The following is an 18,627-nucleotide window of genomic DNA, read 5'->3' on the forward strand; positions in this document are numbered from 1 at the left end:
CAATTTATTCTGCTCATGTGCTATAGGATGAGCAGTGTTCACTGGAGAATGGTTCTTCTACATTGACTTCACTCTTAAAGGAAACTGATTCTTTCTCTCTTTAGCTAAGGCTGTGACTTTATGCCTACTTACCCTCTCAATGAAAGAGTTTTCTTTGACCTGATTGGATCATCTGCACAGTGTCTCAATAGCTTTGAATTCATATGCATGACTGCCCATGTGTTTTCTCAAAATATTGTTTCATGCAGTCATCCACTGTTTACAGCTTTTACAGTCTTTCTTCCTCCACTTCTAAAGTGAAACCTGAATCTTGAGAGGAGTGAACACAAAAGTATCTAATTTAGGAATGAAAGTTCCATAGTATCTTATTCATCCTAGTGTGTTCAGATGTGGGTCTTTTTGTTACACATCCTCTACTGCAAGTAGAAGGTTTTCTATTAGGGGGTTAAGGATGTGTCCATACCAAGTGTGGTGTAGTTTCAAGGTTTCTGGTAGCATGTTGTGCTGAAAACAGAGCAATCTCAAAGGGAGGGGGACAGGCAGAGAAGAGAGGACTCTCACAACAGGCAGTCTCAGAACTTCATGTTTTATTTTTAATGTAGCATAAATGGAATCTGAATGTCCTCTGCCTAAATGAAGGTTAGATCAACTGAAATCACTCAACAGTTCTTAGTAGATGTCCAGAACCGGTTCCAGGATCATTTAGCTCCTTCATATACTGACTCATTCTCTAATAGCCTTTGGTACTGCTTTCTGTGCTCTTCGCAGTTGTCTAGAGACAACGGTGGCTGCTTTCTCAAATTGGAGATAGAGTCATGAAGCCACTAATGAAATGCATCTTGGGATAGCCCAATTTAGGGCACCATAGGAGGGTGATTGAGGTTGCTCTGAATAGTGTAGTTCACCCTGAAACTTAAATGTCACTCATTATTAAATGCCCTGCGGCTGTTATGCCATTTAAGACATCCTGACCTGCCTTGCAACACTTTTCTTTTTCTCTTTCCCTAGTCTCTTTCCTCATTCGCCTAGTCCTTCCTACCTCAGTTTTCTGCCTGCTCATCAAACTTAAAATGTTTTCCCTTTCACTATACTCTTGTAGGATACTGTTTTATTTACTTATTCTTATTTTTTCCCCTTAACATGTAGCTATGTTGGGTGGGAAAATCACTGCTTTGTTGTTCATTCAGAATATTTAGGGATTTCCTGTTCTAGGACAGTCAGTTTTTCCTGTCCTGCAGCAGCTCTCAAATAAAAATACTGAGGCTTATATTGATTATAAATGGTTGGATACCAGCTCAGGCTGATATTATTAAGTAACTTTTATATTTTAAATTAATCCATATTCTTAATTACACTCTGCCACATGGCAGTGCCTTTTCTCACCATGGCATGCTCACTTTGCTTCTCCCTGTGCCTACTAGCAATTCCTCTCACTTCACCCTCTTCCTCCTATCATTCTCAGTTTGACTTTACCACCCAACTGTACCCTGTTCAACTATTGGCCAGTTGTGGGAACCCAGTTCTGCACCACCCTCCCGGTACGGTTCACACGCTTCCGTGAGGGCCACAAGCTTGGGGCAAGGGCCTGGGGATTAAACAAAAGACACACACACACACAAAGAGACCTGGGTCATTCGTCAGGAGCCAAATGTCACTTTATTTAGCTTTCTGCAAGGTTAATATACCTTTGCCCCAGAAGAGGGATACCCTCCCAGCCAGACAGCACAAAGAGCCTGGCGCTGTGTGAGAATTTTTACCCAGGCAGGGGGTCGGGGGCAGGGGAAGCAGCGACAGACTGGCCATGTCTCCCGTGCAGGTGGGAAATTACCATACCAAAAGTAAAACAGGGTCCTTCAGCAAAATCACCAGGCTGCAGCAGAGATAACAGAAACTAGCAGGAAGCTTATTTGTCTAGCCAAAACAGTCCTTGCAATATGCACGTCAAAGAGCAGGGGAAAACCGCGGATCCTACAGCCAGGACACTTCAGTAAGTGCATTATGAAGAAATTCTTCCCCTAAAAGGCATGCTTTCTTTCCCTCGCCCCTAGAATTATACCAGTATTTATTACTACGATAACGAAGCACCTGTTTCCCCAAAGGAGAATTCTGTCTATTCTTCATAGCTCAAATATTCCAAGATTTCTTCAAATAACCAACCCAAAGTTCTCAAGTTTATATCAATGCTTTTGTTCCTGCCAATGAATTATTTTTGTTTTTGTTTATTTGTTACTTTTGGTGTATATTGGTTGTTCTGTTTCTTTTTTGAGGTACTAAATTAATTAAAAGTTGACAAAGAATATTTATTAGAGAAACGTCATTAACACCAAAATACATTATGAAGCAATTCTTCGTGTGTTAATATTTCCTAATGAAGTTTCTTTATAATGATTTCGGTCAACACTTCTAGAAGACAGTTCCACCCCCCCCCCCACCTACACACACACTGGTTAAATGGTGATTTAACTATAATGTGTATTCTTTATGTATATTTTATATCAATTGACTTCTATATTTTAAATTATTTTTAAAATAAGACAACTATATAAACAAGCAGTTAAAAATGCAGAGATAATGAAATCATTATACACATGTTGTAGGGATACTGTATTCTAACTAATGGCATCAAATCTTTGTGTGCATTATCTCTTTTTAATCCTTCAGTCTTTGCAAGTAAAATACTTTCATTTTTCTGTTTTATAGATATATAAATGGAATGTGGAAACACAAAAAATGAACTTTCTGACTTTGAGTTTATACTTCTCCATTACCCTATAGTGGCTCTCTGGTTGTAATAGCTTCTCAGTATGAAAGAAGTGTTCCCTTTGTCTCAGCAGACCTTGAGAGCCTGTAGGCACCTTTTCTTGATGGACATTTAAAGACTTTGTATTTCAAATCCATTATTAGTTAAATCACTACTAATGGAAGTAAAAATATATAATATACATTTCTGTAAGAAAATAGGAAAAATAATTTTCCATTATATTATTCCTCTATTTTAATTAGCATATGATATAACATTGTTATCAGAAATAATTCATGTATTAAGGAAAAATACAATTAAGTTAATAAAATCACATCTAATTAGGCAAGAGAAATAGTAACACCTTTAGAAGTCTGATGTCCTGGATTTGAAGTCCAGCTTTATGATTGAGAAGCAGGTTACTTAACTGATTTTAATATTAAGTTCTTTACTTATGAAATGGGAGCTCTGAATCAAGAACAGGAAGAGGTTATCAGATCTGCATACCCAAACCACTAGGACAAAATCTGAGTCCATTTCCATTTATTAGAGAACGTGTGTTTCGCAGACAGTCTTCCTGTATTGTCAAAGAGAGGCCACTATGAAGACTAAGGTGTCTAAACATAAGTGACTTGATACAGATCTTTCAATGAAGTCAGAGCACTATTGTTGAAAAAATAATGTGATGTATTTGTTCAGGATGGCTAGATAAAATGACAGTAATGAACTGCAGTGATGAGCAATCATGTTGTCCATAGAGAGTACATATTGTCTTATGAATAGAGGTGTTTGCCCCTATGAGTAGCTCTTCCTTTTGTAAAAGGCATGCTTTGAGTTTATAATTTAAACAAGTTTTTTTTTTTAAGTTCTTGAGACATGAGGTGATGTGGGATTCCCTTCTGTATGCTGTGAATACTATTAATGAATAAAGAAACTGTCTTGGCCTGTTAATGGGGCAAACCGTTCAAGAACTGATAATCAGGCAGACAGAACAAGGAGAGTGGTGGGTGGTTCATGTGGGTCTGGTTAGAAGGAAACAGTGCAAGTTATTTCACAGTAGACTGTGGATTTGCAAATGGAAGCATGCAGTAAAGCATTTAGCAGATGAACAGACATAATACTCTTGATTCTCTAAGCAGAAAATGCTGAGCTGAAATTAAGGAAGTGAGCAAGAAGATCTAAGAGTATAGAGTCAAAGGAAGCAGAAAAGTTCGTAATATAGGAGCTCCAGAAAGAGAAAAAGACAAGATTCCTATTGCACAGTTAAAGCAAAACAGGTCTGGATTCTGAATGGTTTGTGAATAAAATGGGCTTGAGGCAGGAAGGTGTAGAAATATGGCCCCAGCAGCAAGAGTTGATGACAAATGCATTAAACCTTGTCAGTGGTCAATTCAAGAGAACTAGACACTTTGTAATATTTATGCAGAGATTTATAATCTAAGACTCTCATGATCATAAACTACACTCTTAATATTTATTTAGAATTCCATTGTTTGTCCTTTAAAATCTTGCATATGTGCTACGGTAATTTTACATTACTGAGGTGATGGCGAAGCTGTAATTTAGAGGTTGTATACATAGGCACCCAATTAAAACAGAGCTATAGCTTTCAAGACACAGACTTTGCTTAACAAACTGGAATTCTATTGCTTAGCTTTAAGGGGGATGCATTAGAACACAGTGACTTGTGAATCTCTTCTTTAGCTTCTTTATTTCCTTATTATCTTCTCATTTATTTGTCTGGCTTTAGATGCTTGGAAAACAAAAATCAATGAAAGGTTCAAGAAACTGTAGAAAAATTGTACTTGTATATCTCTAGTCCAGATTATAATAATGAAAATGTGACTGGTGAGTGGATCTCGTGTCTCCGATAACAACCTACCTAATCACTAAGCTTTAATTTACACAGTTCCTATTAGATATATATCTTTTGTGGCATATAGACGAACAAGTTCCAGAGTGGCTGAAGGAATAAAACAAAATATCTGTGTGTGTGTGTGTGTGTGTGTGTGTGTGTTTGTGGGTGTGCTTTTTAAAAGACTCCCCTACTTTGTTGATATTAGATTTATTACAAAAGAATTATAAAGGCATATGAGCTGAAGGGCAGAAAGTAATAGAATAACTTTAAATGGACTTATGCAAGGTAAGGGAAAGAAATTCTCTGCTCCCTGTGTCTGTTTCCTGCAACATAATGGCCAGACAATGTTCCCTGAAGTCAGGAGGACAATATCTAAAACTGAATCCAGGAAGAAACCCAAAAAGTGAGAATTGTGAAGTAACATCCTGACCAGACGCACTCTTTCCCATCACCACCTATATGTATAGGAAAACAGAAGGAGCAAGGGTAAATCCAAAAGTAAACAGGAAAAGGATGAATTAAATGGTGTACCTGAATTTTTAAATAAAATTTAACTTGATTTATATAAAACTTAAGGTACTCAGTTATTCCATTTAGATAAAAGAATTAGCTTTTGGGCAATGCTAACATATTATACATATAAGGTGATCAGTAGAAATTTATACAAATTTAAGTACTGTATTTTACTTGGGGCCTCAAATTGCTCAAAATTTGAAAATAGTTTAAATTTTATCATTGCCTGAGTTTGATTTGCACAGAGGCATTGGGATGTTACATGAGTCTCTGTCTGTGATTATTCTTATTGGGGAATAGAAGCTACATGTAATTTTGCAATTTTCATTATTCTTCGCAATTTTCATAGCTCTTAAAAATAAAGGAATATAGAGGGCTTGTGCTACAAGTTTTCAGTTTAATTATTATTATTAATCCTCTTTACCCGAAGCAGTAAAAGGTAACCACTGGCTCAGGAAGCAGCCCACAAGCAAGGCGCACACACCATAGTGTTGACAGCCTTTGCTGAAAGTCCTAAATGGATTGTATCTAACTAAAACACTGTGTAATTATGGCTCCTTTGTGATTTCATGTTCTCATCTTACAGTCAATTTTTCTTCCTTTGATGCATCATGTTGTGTTGAGTAGCTTATCTGAAAACATCAATATGCCTTTGAAAAGGAGAAAATCAAATTGCAACAGTTTATGTACTCATAATGTCTGCATAGCCAAGGGGAAAGATAGCAAATAGGTACACTGCCTCACATATTTCGAGGTTGTATCTGTTTGAAACACTCTAGCACCCTCATGCTCCCTCTGAAGTAGAGCAGCTGGATTTTTTTTCTGTATACATCTTCAACCAAAACGCAGGAGACTGAGCATTACTCTTCATCCAGATGGCACACATGTTACAGGGAAGAGGCTAAGATCGTCTGACTCCTCCGGTCTTCAGTCGTATAAAACAATTTCTAAATATATGAACCCCATACATTTTATTTTCAAATTTGTTTTAGGCAAATATAATTCTTAACTTGTTTTAAATATGCTTGTGAACCAAAGAATTTAAGGCTATACTTCTTAGCTTCTCCTTCACAAAATCTATTTCTAAATGTAGAATTATTTAATCTTGAAATTATTATGTATGAATTCAAGATATTTTGATCTCATCTACCCAATTTACTTACCTCCAGTTTCCCCTGTAGATGCCCTTTCTCCACCAGTCTTCTCCCCAACTTTTCCTGGTTATTATTATTATCATCATTATTATTATTATATCATTATTATTATTATTGCTATGAGTCCAATACTCTGAGGAATAAGAAAACTACTGTTGCTAAGTCTCTAAAACAAACTCTGTCTCCCTCAAAGGTCATAAAGTGCTAAGAGCCTTTTAGCTGAAGGCAAGGCAGTAGAAGTACTTCCTTTTTTCTCTGCTGGAGTCTTTACTGGCTTGATTTTGAACATATCTTCTGCCACCAACCACAGTTGCTGTCACTTACTGTGCATATCAGCCATGCCATGTTCAGAAAACAGCGTTTTGTAGCTCTACACATCCACCAGCTTTTACATTCTTTCTTCTCCCTTTCCCATGATGTTTTCTAAGCCTTCTATAAAGGAAAGGCTATTACAGATGATCCCTTCAGATGTGAACACTCAGTCACTCAGAACATTGACAAGTTAAGAGTCTGCGAGTTAGGTACTACCTACTGTAAAAAGAGATTCTTTGACCAAAGTTGAGATCAACACAAATATATGTTTATAAGTAGATCTTTTGACAAATTTGAAAGTATCAGACACAAACTCTCTCCTCAGGTGCAGTAGTTAGATTCTCCCATGATTGTCACACCATTATTGCACCACTGGATACAACTTGCCTGAAACCTCAGAATTATAGCAGTATATTGAGTCTAGTGTTGGGCAAGGCTACTGATGCCTTTTCTCCTAGAGCAGCTTGCACAGCACTTTCCAACACTATAAAAATCTGCCATTTTATATAGTGTCTTAGTCAATTTTAAACCGATTTCTCAGTATTTGCAGCCAAAGTATGCTGTGTCCGGAAACCTTGCCCATTGAGTTATTGTTAATGCTCAAATATCTATACATTTTAATTTCTAATATAAATGTATTGTAATCCTATTATCCATGCATGACCACACTACAGCTATCTTAATCAGCATCTCTGAGACTGAAGCTAATACAGCAATATTGTTTTAAGTCATAATAAGAAAATTCTCATATTTGCTGAGTATGAATAAGGGTCATATATACAATCTTACAAAATTCAAAGGAAGGGAATTTTTACTTACTTGCTGGTGCTATTTAAACTCATTGGGTGAACAACTCAGTATTTATATAAAATGTTTCCTTGGCCAATATTATAATTCTATTTGAGTTTCAGACTGCCTGCAATTCCTTTAATAAGAAGATATAAATTTATAGTTCAGATTCTTCTTATTATCATTACAGCTAACTTCACAAAAATTGGTTCCAAACAAATGCCAATTTTTAGCAATTATATTTGAACAATTGTAAGAAACAAACAATGCTGATTTATGAAATGTTACTTAAACTGTCCTACCATTTATAAGAATCCTGTTGAAAGTTATTTTCCCTATCTAGTATTTAACCCAATGCCTCATTGAGTGTATGAAATGACGCCCCATTTCCCAAGTTAGCTTTAAATCTTTACGTCAAATAAAATAGTCCTAAGGAAATGGCTATTTCCCATTTCACATAAGCATTCACAATGCAGTGTAATATAGGTGTATTTTATTCAAATTATTTTTTCTGATTAAAAATAGAAATTAGCAATATTTTTTAACTGCTATTATTTAAAACTTGATTAAACATGTAAGATAATATGAGGAGGATATCATTATCCTTATTATACACAATAAACTGCTTTATTTTTGTTTTAGGAATTTTATTTTTTATTTTATTGAAAATATTATTTTTCCCTCAAACAATGTATCCTGATTACATTTCTCCTCCCTCTACTTCTTCCAGTTGCTCCTACTTCCTCTTCCATCTGATTTTCTCCATTTCTACCTCTTAGAAAATGAACAGGCTTCTAAGTAATAAAAACAAAATAAACTATAATAAAATAAGACAAAAACTAAAATTCTGAATTGAGCAAAATGAACAACAGGAAAAGAGCCGAAGAGAAGATAGAAGAACCAAAGACTCTTTTGCATATTCAGGAATCCCATTAAAACACTGAACTAGAAATCATAATATTCATCTAAAGAACATGGAGCAGAATTTTGCATGCCCTGTTAATGCTGCTTCTGTCTCCGTGAATTCATATGATCTTTGATCACGCTGATTTAGAGGGTTTTGTTTTCTTGGTGTTCTCCATCCTTTGGGCTCTTAAACTCTTTCTGTCTCTTCTTCCACAAGGTTCAGTGAATCATGAGTGGGGGAACTTGATAGAGACAAGGTCCCTTACTGCTGGCATAAGTCTCTGTATTGGCTCCTGTCAGCTACAAATGGGATCTTCTGTGAAAATGACTGAGAAAGGAATTGACCCATGAGTACAGAAAAATGTCATTAGGAGACATTTTATTGCTCCATTTGTTTGAGAACAGCAGCATTTGTTTGACCATAGGTCCTTGGCTATCTAGTCTGAGGTTCTTGGTCACCCAAGCACTGTAGTGCATGAGTTCTCTCTTAAGGAGCAGGCTTTAACTCAAATATGATATATATTGGTTTTTCCAAGAAGCTTCATATCATCACTGCTGTAATATATATTGCAGTCAGGCAGCACTATAAATATATGATTTGAAATATGTGTTGAGTAAATTGAGTGTGTGACTCAGTCAACTTTGAAAACCTTGCCAGTACAGTTACTTGGAGACCCTGAGTTTCATACTGTGGGTGTATGAAATAAGTTCTCTATATGTTTTTTGGTAAGAGCTATCATTGTGGCCTAATTTAAATTCATTTTTTAAAAATAAGAGTGGAGATAGGAAATGGTAAAATTATTATTCAATTTTTATTACAAAAATATGAGTTGTTTTCTGTTGTTGTGTATATATTAGAGACAGGAGACTATTATTCTCACCCTTACTATTGATTCTTTTACTTCAATACTTTACTAAACTTTCTTCCTAATGGTCCTTCTGTTTCACTATTAATGAAAAAAATTAGAAAATTAAAACTCCGCCCTTTTAGTCAGGTGATGGTGGCACACACCTTTAGTCCCAGCACTCAGGAGGCAGAGGCAGGTGGATCTCCAAATATCTGAGGCCAGCTTGGACTACTGAATGAGTTCCAGGAAAGCTAAAGCTACACAGAGAAACCTTCCAGATGAATGTTTTTCAAATATTATGATCCTGAGATTAGGCTGAGTTTTTAGAGTCTACTGTTTGTTGTGTCAGGGTTTGGTAGCTTGCAGTGGATAAATATGCAAGGGTAGAACTTAATCTTGTGAGCATGCTCCTAACTGCTCATAGTTATTGCTTCAAGTAAATTGCATGTGATGCATTCTTAATATTACAAGGACAAACTATAATTGTAATTCTTTGTTTATTTATAAATATTATATTGCTTAGAATTAACACAAAAATTGTCATCTAAAGAAAAGGCAGCAACAAGAAGAAAAAAATTTCAGTTAATGAAACAAAATATAGTTTTTGAAAAGTGACTGTATTTCTGTGTTTTGCTAATCATCAATTGAGAACTTTCTTTAGTCTTGCTTTTTGTATCAGCCAGGGGCCATTAGTCTTGCCATCTCCTAGGATTTCATTAGAAATGCAGAATTGTGGGCACAGCCCAGTTCTATTGAATCAGAAGCTTCATTTTAACGTGATCCCTATATACTTCATTGGAGCCTTAATATTTACAAAGCACTTCCATATGAAGTTTATGAAAAAGTATCAATGAAGTCACTTAGAGGTGAAAATTTTATTTCTGAGGTATGAACTCAGTGTTTGCCTCTAGTGCACTAAACAACACAAGTTGAAACAGGAGAATTATGATAAATGAAGTGAAAGAAATATTAAAACAGTATAAAATAATTGTGACTGATTCATAAATTAAATATGATAATTTCACAGAAAGTGATGTTTAAGTGAATGTAAAGCCATTTCTACTTAATAATTAAATAGATTGTGTTGTAATTCATATGGTAATGTTACTTTTCTTCTCTTGTAGTAAACAAAGTCATGCTGTATTTTACTATAGCTGAATATTATGGTATGAAATGCAAATGCTAGTACAAATTCTCTATGTTATTGTCTTATCAGAAAACGTGGGAATCATTACCTTTAAAAAAATAGATTCTTCTCTCTTAAAAAAAATAGATTGTGTACACCACAATCACAGTTAACCCATTTACCCATTCCTTCTAGCTCCTAGTCACCTCCTCTCTCCCCAGATCCAGATCCACTTCCCCTTCATTTCCTCTTCAGATAAGAACAAATCTCCAAGAGAGATAGCCAGACAGGACAAAATACAACACAATAAAACAAGACAAGAACGTTCATATCAAGACTGAACAAGATGACCCAATAGGAGGATGAGTTTAAAGAGCTGACAAAAGAGTCAGAGATATCAGAGATACAGCCACTCCCAATTGTTAGGAGTCCCACTAGAACACCAAGCCAAGAGCCATAGAAATGCACAGGGGACTTGGTGCAGACCCATGCAGGCCCGTTCTTCTCATTTGTCTCTTGGAGTCCATGTGAGCACTGCCTAGTCGATTCAGTGGGCTATGTTCTTCTGGTGTCTTCTATCCCCTCTGATTTTTTGTTTTGTTATTTTTTGTTTGTTTGTTTGTTTTTGTTTTTTGTTTTGGTTTTGGTCTTTTGAGTCAAGGTTTTTCTGTAGCTATTGAGCCTATCCTGGACCTAATTCTTGTAGACCAGGTTGGCTTCAAACCCTCTGATTTTTAGAGTCCTCCCTTCTCTTCCATGGGGTTCTGGATCTCTAAGGAGAGGGAACAATGGACAACTCTCATTTAGACTCTTTTGGCACATTCTGTGACTGTGGGTCTCTGCATTACTCCCATACGCTGCTGGAGGAAGCCTAGCTGATGCAGGTACTGATCTGTAAGTATAGGAGAATATCATTAGGAGTCTTACATTGACTATTTTCTCCAGTTGTATTTGATTCAACCTTAGGTCACTGGATTCTCCAGTCTCTGGTTCCTGGCCATCCCAGCAGTATAAGACACAGGCTTCCCCTCCTGCCATAGGCTTCACATTAAATGATCTGAGCTGTCCCTGCTCCAGAACATTGTACAGGTTGGACAGATTATAGGTGGAAGATTTTGTGGTTGAGTTGGCTTCCAGGTTTTTCCTTACACAGCCTGCAGAGTACCTTTTCACATCAAAGAGATTGGAATGTAGGGGTAAAGCCTCCAAGCCCACATCAGGTCAACTTCTCTACACTCAAAAAGTCAAGTAGTAGCTGGCCTTAGCGATGGAGTGCTGCTGTTAATTTTCAGAGGGTGAACTTCATTCCTAGAATCATCCTACAATCTTCTAACTTAGCATCAGCATGGGATCACTGCTGAATCTCTACCAACAATTCAACAAAACGTAACCCAGTCCTACCACTGGAACAAGCCTTGCCTGGCTACAAAAGATGGTCAGTTCAGACTCCACATCCTTTATTACTAAGAGCTCTCGCTAGGATCACCTTCATAGATCCCAGGAAGAGTACACTGCATTGTTTCCACACACACCCTCAAATATCCTCAGACTCCAGCTGACCCTCCTCATATTCACGCCCTCAATATCCCCCTCCTGATCCTTCCAACTCCCCTCCCTCCTCAACTCCCCCCAGTCCACCCTCAGAATCTATTCTATTTCTCCCTCCCAGGGAGATCCATGCTTCTATCTTATAGCCATCTTCTTCACCTAACTTCTCTGGGTCAGGAGATTATAGCTTGATTATTATTACTTAAAAGATAATATACACTTATAAATGAATAAATACTGTATTTTTTTCTAGGTCTGAGTTACCTCACTGAGGATAATTTTAATTTCTAGTTCCATTTATTTGCCTGTAGACTTCATTTTTTCAAACACTGAGTTCTCCTACATTGTGTAGATAAACCACAATTTCTTTAGCCATTTTTCAGTTGAGGGATATTTAGGTTGTTTTCTGAATGGGACTGTTATGAAAAATAAAGCCATAATACACATAGTTGAGCAAGTATCCATGCTATAGGATGGATTATGGTGTGGGATGTCCTTCTGTATATGCGTTGCTTTTATTGGTTGATAAATATTCAAGTATATTTCCTATATGCCATCAAAGATTGGGTCTGGTTTTCAAATCTATTCTGCTAATTCATGTCTTTTTACAGGAAACTGAGACCTTTGATATTGAAAGATATCAATGAACAATGATTGTTAAATTCCAGTTATTTTGATGCTATTGTTGTTTATGAATGTGTATGAGACACTGGGGATTATCTGTTAATTTAGTATCTGCATTAAAATTAAGTTGGCTCATTGTGTACAAAATAGATATAATGAGTCTGGAATTAACATTGATGATTGTTTTTCAATCACAAAATAAAGTTAATGAAAATAGTTTCAACTTAAAAAAGGGAGTGTGTGTCTATTTTAAGTTTTACTGTTTCTTTATTGGTGTTTGAGACAGGATTTCACTATGCAGGCCACTATGGTCTGGATACTACTGTTAGCCCAGGATATCCTCCAATTCAGGGAAATCTCTGCCTCATATATGCTGTGTTAATAAGCATTATCTAACATCTTCAGCTGGTTTTAATTTTTAAAATTACTGTGTGCTATTACGTATTTTCTTAGTTGGCATTTAAAATTCCAAAAAGAAAATCCTGATTTAAAACAATTCACTTCAAACAAACAAACAAACCCTGACACTTTATAGCATTTATTGAATGTGAGTCATGGTTTAAGTCAGTAGCTGTTGAGTGTTGGACTCTCTCCACATGGTTTACATAAATATGCTTTAGTGATGCTAATGTTTATACTGGCATATTTTGTGCATGACGTGCTAAAGGTGATGGGAGGTTTTGATGAGGCTGAGAGTAGAGGATTGAAGAAAACAGTGGAAGAACCCTTCTCATTTACTGCGATGACTTTCTCAGTTCCTTTAGTAATGACTGACTGGAGACAGCTGTGCAAGATGATGAACTACTACGATGCTGCTGGAACATTTCCAAGAATGGAAAGCTCTAGAAACCTATCGCTACTTTTTTCTTCTCTGCACAGTTTTTTTATAATGCAGAGCCCATTGAATGTTCATTTTCAAATATATCCTTGATAAAAAATGTTAGACAAGATGCTTATGGATATTCTGGCCTGACTGTATTTTAGAAGATTTCACTTATTGAGTGACTCTTTAGATTGCTTAAAAGGAGGAAGGTCTCCATAGGCATGCTCAGTTTGATTTTATTGTGTGACTCCACCTCCAACATTTCATTAAATATTTTTTAACTTCCTATTAAAAAAACAAGCAATTCTAACAATACTGCATTTTGTAATATGTTATTATATATAGCAGGAGGATTGTGACTAATTTTCTTTCATGGAACTATTTTAATTTTCTATTTCTTTAGAATATTCAACATTAAAAAATAGCTTAGTGTGAATAAACTTCTGCTGCTGGTCCAGACGTCCTCTGACAGTTTCATAGCTCATACTCAAAAAGTTTTAAAGTTACACAACACCAATAGCTACAGGTTCATAAGTCAACAGAGGAAATAACCATCTGCATATTCTATTTAGAGACACCTACTTACAAAATTGCACAAATTGTTTATCAGTCATAACTTTATGAATTGATGACCTGTGGAGTAAGATCTCAGTCATCTGGAATTTGTAAGCATAATTAAATTTCTTAAACAGTAAGCTGTAAAATTCATGATAATTTTCTTTCAGCTGCCAACTGATTTATGTGCTTCTGAAGGCAGCAGCTAAAGTAGACTTCAGGTTTCAACCCAGTTGTAGCAAATTAGATCTGTGTTTTAACAAACCCATCAGGGATGTTTGTAGCAGTGAAGTTTAGGAAGTACAGGTAACCAAATTCTTTAAATTATGTTTAGAATAACAAGACATTGTAGAAGCCACAGTCCTAAAGCGCCCTTGAAAGTAGTTATAGTTTAGGACATTCTCATCTGCACTAAAAAGCTTATGTATTAGAAATTTCAATGGGAAAATAATTTCTGACTTACATGCTTTAAAATTGTACATATAGTTGTCTATATATGCTAGTATAGCTTTTTGAGTTTAGTTTCCTTTTGGGTAAAACAGAGAATAAAAATTGTTTCTAATAATTGAATTAGTCTCTTATTGTATTTGGCGCTCCAAATTTTTGACAGTTTGAGAATATTATTTTGGTTTCCTTAAAATTATGGAAATCATGCTGCTTTGTTCCCTGCATGAGTTAAAATAAAATATTGGTAATTATGCATATTTAACTTTCAAAAGGCCAAGTGATTACTCACAGCACTTATAAAAAGGAAAATTATTCCAGATAGTCATAAATCAGCTCTTTGGTAAAGGATTTTGAAGTCTGAAGTTGTTGTGTGATGAATATCCCCACTGAGGAAGATCAGGTTGAAATATGAATTTATTATCATCACTCTTCTTTCTTTGTTCTTTCCCAGATGCAAGACAAAAGTCTACCCTGACGAACTTCCAAACACAAGTGTAGTCATTGTGTTCCATAATGAAGCCTGGAGCACTCTCCTTAGAACTGTCTATAGTGTCATAAATCGCTCTCCACACTACCTGCTCTCTGAGGTCATCTTAGTCGATGATGCCAGTGAAAGAGGTATAGACTCTGCTTTCCACGCCTGTAATTTGGAACCATTTCTATGGTCAGGAGGTAGCTGGGCAATGATCTATATTCTGCTTTATACTCAATCACCTATCAAATTGATATATACCATATTTTCATATATGCATTTCATAACTTGTATACATTGTTTATGCACATTCAACTCTGAGAACAATTAAATGCTTTGCTGGTATATCCTATTTGTTCCTAACTATCATCAGAAATCAATGAAAATGGTATTTTTAAAATGTTTTCTTTCCCCGACTAGTTAATACTGAGAATTTGTATGATTTGATATGTAGCATTAAATAACTGATGAAATATCTACTAGTTTATTTCACTTTAAACTCTACACATGAAACTGCATATGCATATGAAATCTGAATGTATGAGCTGAGGCTGCCCCTCAGCTGAATTTGCTTCCTAAGAGTGTCGCCATTCTGTTCTGAGACAGCTCCAACTCTTCCTCACCCATTCCTGTTCGATGTTACAGATTTTCTCAAGTTGACATTAGAGAACTACGTGAAAACTTTAGAAGTACCAGTAAAAATTATCAGGATGGAAGAGCGCTCTGGGTTGATACGAGCCCGTCTCCGAGGAGCAGCTGCTTCAAAAGGACAGGTCATAACATTTCTGGATGCACACTGCGAGTGCACCTTAGGATGGCTGGAGCCCTTGCTGGCGAGAATAAAGGAAGACAGGTAGGGAGTCTGGTGTTAAGTCTGCAAAGCTTACACCTGAACCTTTGAGGGCAACTCCAGCTGTCCATCACAACGCCTCAACCAAGGTTCGATTTTCGGGAGGTTTATTTCATATGCTTTGAAAAAGGTGGCTTTTCTCATTTTTAAGATGAAAATAGGACTGATTCATGTTGAGCGGGGGTAATTGTTTAAAAAATAATCAAATGATTCAATGAAAAACGGTTTGAGCATTTATAGGTGAAATAAATCAATCCAGTCTGACAGTATATGTTGTAGGCAATTTTCGAAGCACCTCTGGTACTCTCAGCTCCCCGTGCAGTGATTGCTGATGTTCTTACAAACTTACTCATGTTACTGGAAGTTCAGTGAATACTTTAGTTCTTCCTACTCCCTCAGCAGTGTTCTCTTCACTGCTCCAGTGCCCTCGGTCACAGTCTAGTTCAACTTCAGCACGATGCTCTTGAGAAGACACACACACACACACACACACACACACACACACACACGCCTTTCTGAAATAATACCACTGTTAAAAAAAGGAGTAGAGCACAGTATAATTATTTCAACAATAGTCTTTCTACCTGTCAGTTTTAAAATTTTTAAAAATTAAACTTTGTGAAGACTTTTCGCGCATACCTGTAGTTCCTCCTAATGATGATGACATTTTGTAGCTATTCATAAACATGGGTGATAAATTAGTGTAATTCTTAGTACCTAATGAAGATAACAAACAATGAGTGCTATATATTATGATAAAGCATTGGAGAACACCTTGCTTGCACAGCCATGTCCTGTGCAGTAGAGGATCCCAGAACTGAAATGTTTAATTAGACACTCCAGACTACGGCTGCTTTGTATAAGTTAGTTCAGCCACATCACATAAATGGCAGGAGCTGGTGCTTTCACTGAAGATAGATGGAGCTTGTCAGTAAAATGAATCCCAGTAGTTCAAGACGGCAGTGGGAACCTTTTAGTCAACTGAGTAGAGCGTATGACTAGCAGCATTTTGTGTGCTGTGCTCACACAAAAGAGAGACTGGCAAAGCAAAATGAACTTAGGCTCTCTACAAAGTATTTTCTGGACCCTTTGAACATTATACTGTTCTTTTAAACATGCATTTTATATTTAATATAATACTTTGTTAATATAGTGTTTCATTATAGCCATGCATAAGCCTTCTATTTTTTTCTAACAATTCATTTGCATTGTATTTGTACACAATGAGTCTTTCTCCTGGTTTTAATATTGTCATAACAAGACAGTAAAATTCAGTAAGTAAAAACACCATGATTTGGTTGTCTCCAGATACACCAAGAAGCTTTTCAAAGGGTAAATGAAGCTTATTGATTTCAGAGAAATTCAGACGATCGACAATTGTGTGGCACATTAGACTTTCTTGACAATAAGTGATGGTAATATTGCAGTTACCAAAAAAGATGTAATTGAAGTCCTGTTTGGCTTTCCCCACCTCTGGGTGACTTAGAATGCATACAATCACTCTGTTCTTCAAACTTAGCTACAATTAATGCCACTTGAGTAGACTTGAACTCTTGGTTCTGTAGTGAACCGCTAAAACCACAAGAAGCCAAAAATGATTAGAAGCCAAGACATAGATAAAACAATGAACCCAGGAAAATAACTAAGTGAAACATTCTTACCCTAAATAAGCTCACAAGAACCGTAAACATCTTGACTATTCGTTTATTATAGGAAAGTAGGCTAGACCACAAAGAGCTGCTGTCTTTAACAAAGCACCTGGATTAAGACAATGACAGACTGTTAGTTCTCCGACAGCATGCTGAAAAAGTTGTCAGTGCCCTTGTGCCCTCTACATAAACTGTTTACTGGTACCTATAGATCATGCTTTTAATTGATTTTGCTTGTTCTTCCTAAAAGGAACTTTCTCTGTGCCGAGTTTTCCTGTACTCTTTAAATTAACTTAATATATTTAATATGCAAACCTCCAGATCCAGTTTTCTATTATCCATTTCTATCTATCTATGCAATTGCTTCTCAGTGGGTTATAGCTAAAATGATGTATAGTATCAGAGCATCTCAATTAACCATGCTCTGGATGGAGGTTTATGAGAAATAGACCATGTTCACCTTGCTGAGTTAATACGTAGGATGCATTTTAAAGTCAGCTTGACGGTCAATTAAAATATTTGACTAGATTTCACATCACAGCTTTGAGGTAAAAGTGAGGGGGAAAAGGTGATGTTAGAAGAAATGTTTCAGCAGAGAAAAAGGATAAAATAAAAATAAAGACATAGTAAAGTCATAAAAATAATTAATTGTAATCATATCATCTAAAACCAACTTGAAGAAGCTAATGTAAATTATTATTTATATATGAATTGGTTTTTATTTTCTATAGGAAAACAGTTGTGTGCCCCATCATTGATGTTATTAGTGATGATACCTTTGAATACATGGCTGGGTCAGATATGACTTATGGTGGTTTTAACTGGAAACTAAATTTCCGATGGTATCCTGTTCCTCAAAGAGAAATGGATCGAAGGAAAGGAGACAGAACATTACCTGTCAGGTATGTAGATCATTACTTCCCAACTAGTCGTATTCTTATTCTTCCCTTAACCAAAGGATATTATAAATCTGATCTCAGTGTTTAAAGATCCTTAGAAATATTTGTTATCTATGTACATTTTCACCTTTTATGCAATCGTATAAGAATGAGTGACAATTCTGTTATGGGTAAAATTGTCATGGGCAAACTTGTGTGTTGCTATAAATGCTAGGTGTGTTTAGACGCCTTAGGGTTCTGGTATACTGTCATTGTCTTAATCCAGGTGCTTTGTTCAAATAAAGACAGCAAGTCTTGTCTTTGTCTTCTACCCTAGTTTCCCATTGTCAAATGCAATTTCTATATGATTTCTGAATGTCTTGATATTTCAAGTAAATATAAAATGCATATTATGATAGAAGTATTCTCAAACATGAAATGACCAAAATGCTTTGGCAATTATTCTAAATTAATCCCTTAAAAACCACCTTCCTTTATAATCATAAAATAGTCAAGTGAAAAAAATATCCTGAGT

At 36.0% G+C, this 18,627-nt stretch overlaps 1 protein-coding gene across 6 annotated transcripts in view; it reads left to right on the plus strand.

Moving 5' to 3' along the window:
* Galnt13 (polypeptide N-acetylgalactosaminyltransferase 13) overlaps positions 1–18,627 on the plus strand; it is a 560,713-nt gene that overhangs the window by 317,094 nt on the left and 224,992 nt on the right. For all 6 annotated transcript variants that reach the window (XM_085681127.2, XM_085681123.2, XM_085681120.2 and 3 more), the window contains 3 exons: positions 14,695–14,861; positions 15,361–15,568; positions 17,946–18,116. In XM_085681127.2, coding sequence (XP_085537253.1) covers positions 14,695–14,861; positions 15,361–15,568; positions 17,946–18,116 — 546 coding nt within the window. The remainder of the gene's footprint in view (positions 1–14,694; positions 14,862–15,360; positions 15,569–17,945; positions 18,117–18,627) is intronic.

This window comes from Myodes glareolus, chromosome 21, assembly GCF_982192425.1.
Source record: "Myodes glareolus chromosome 21, mMyoGla1.1, whole genome shotgun sequence".
NCBI classification, from domain to species: domain Eukaryota; kingdom Metazoa; phylum Chordata; class Mammalia; order Rodentia; family Cricetidae; genus Myodes; species Myodes glareolus.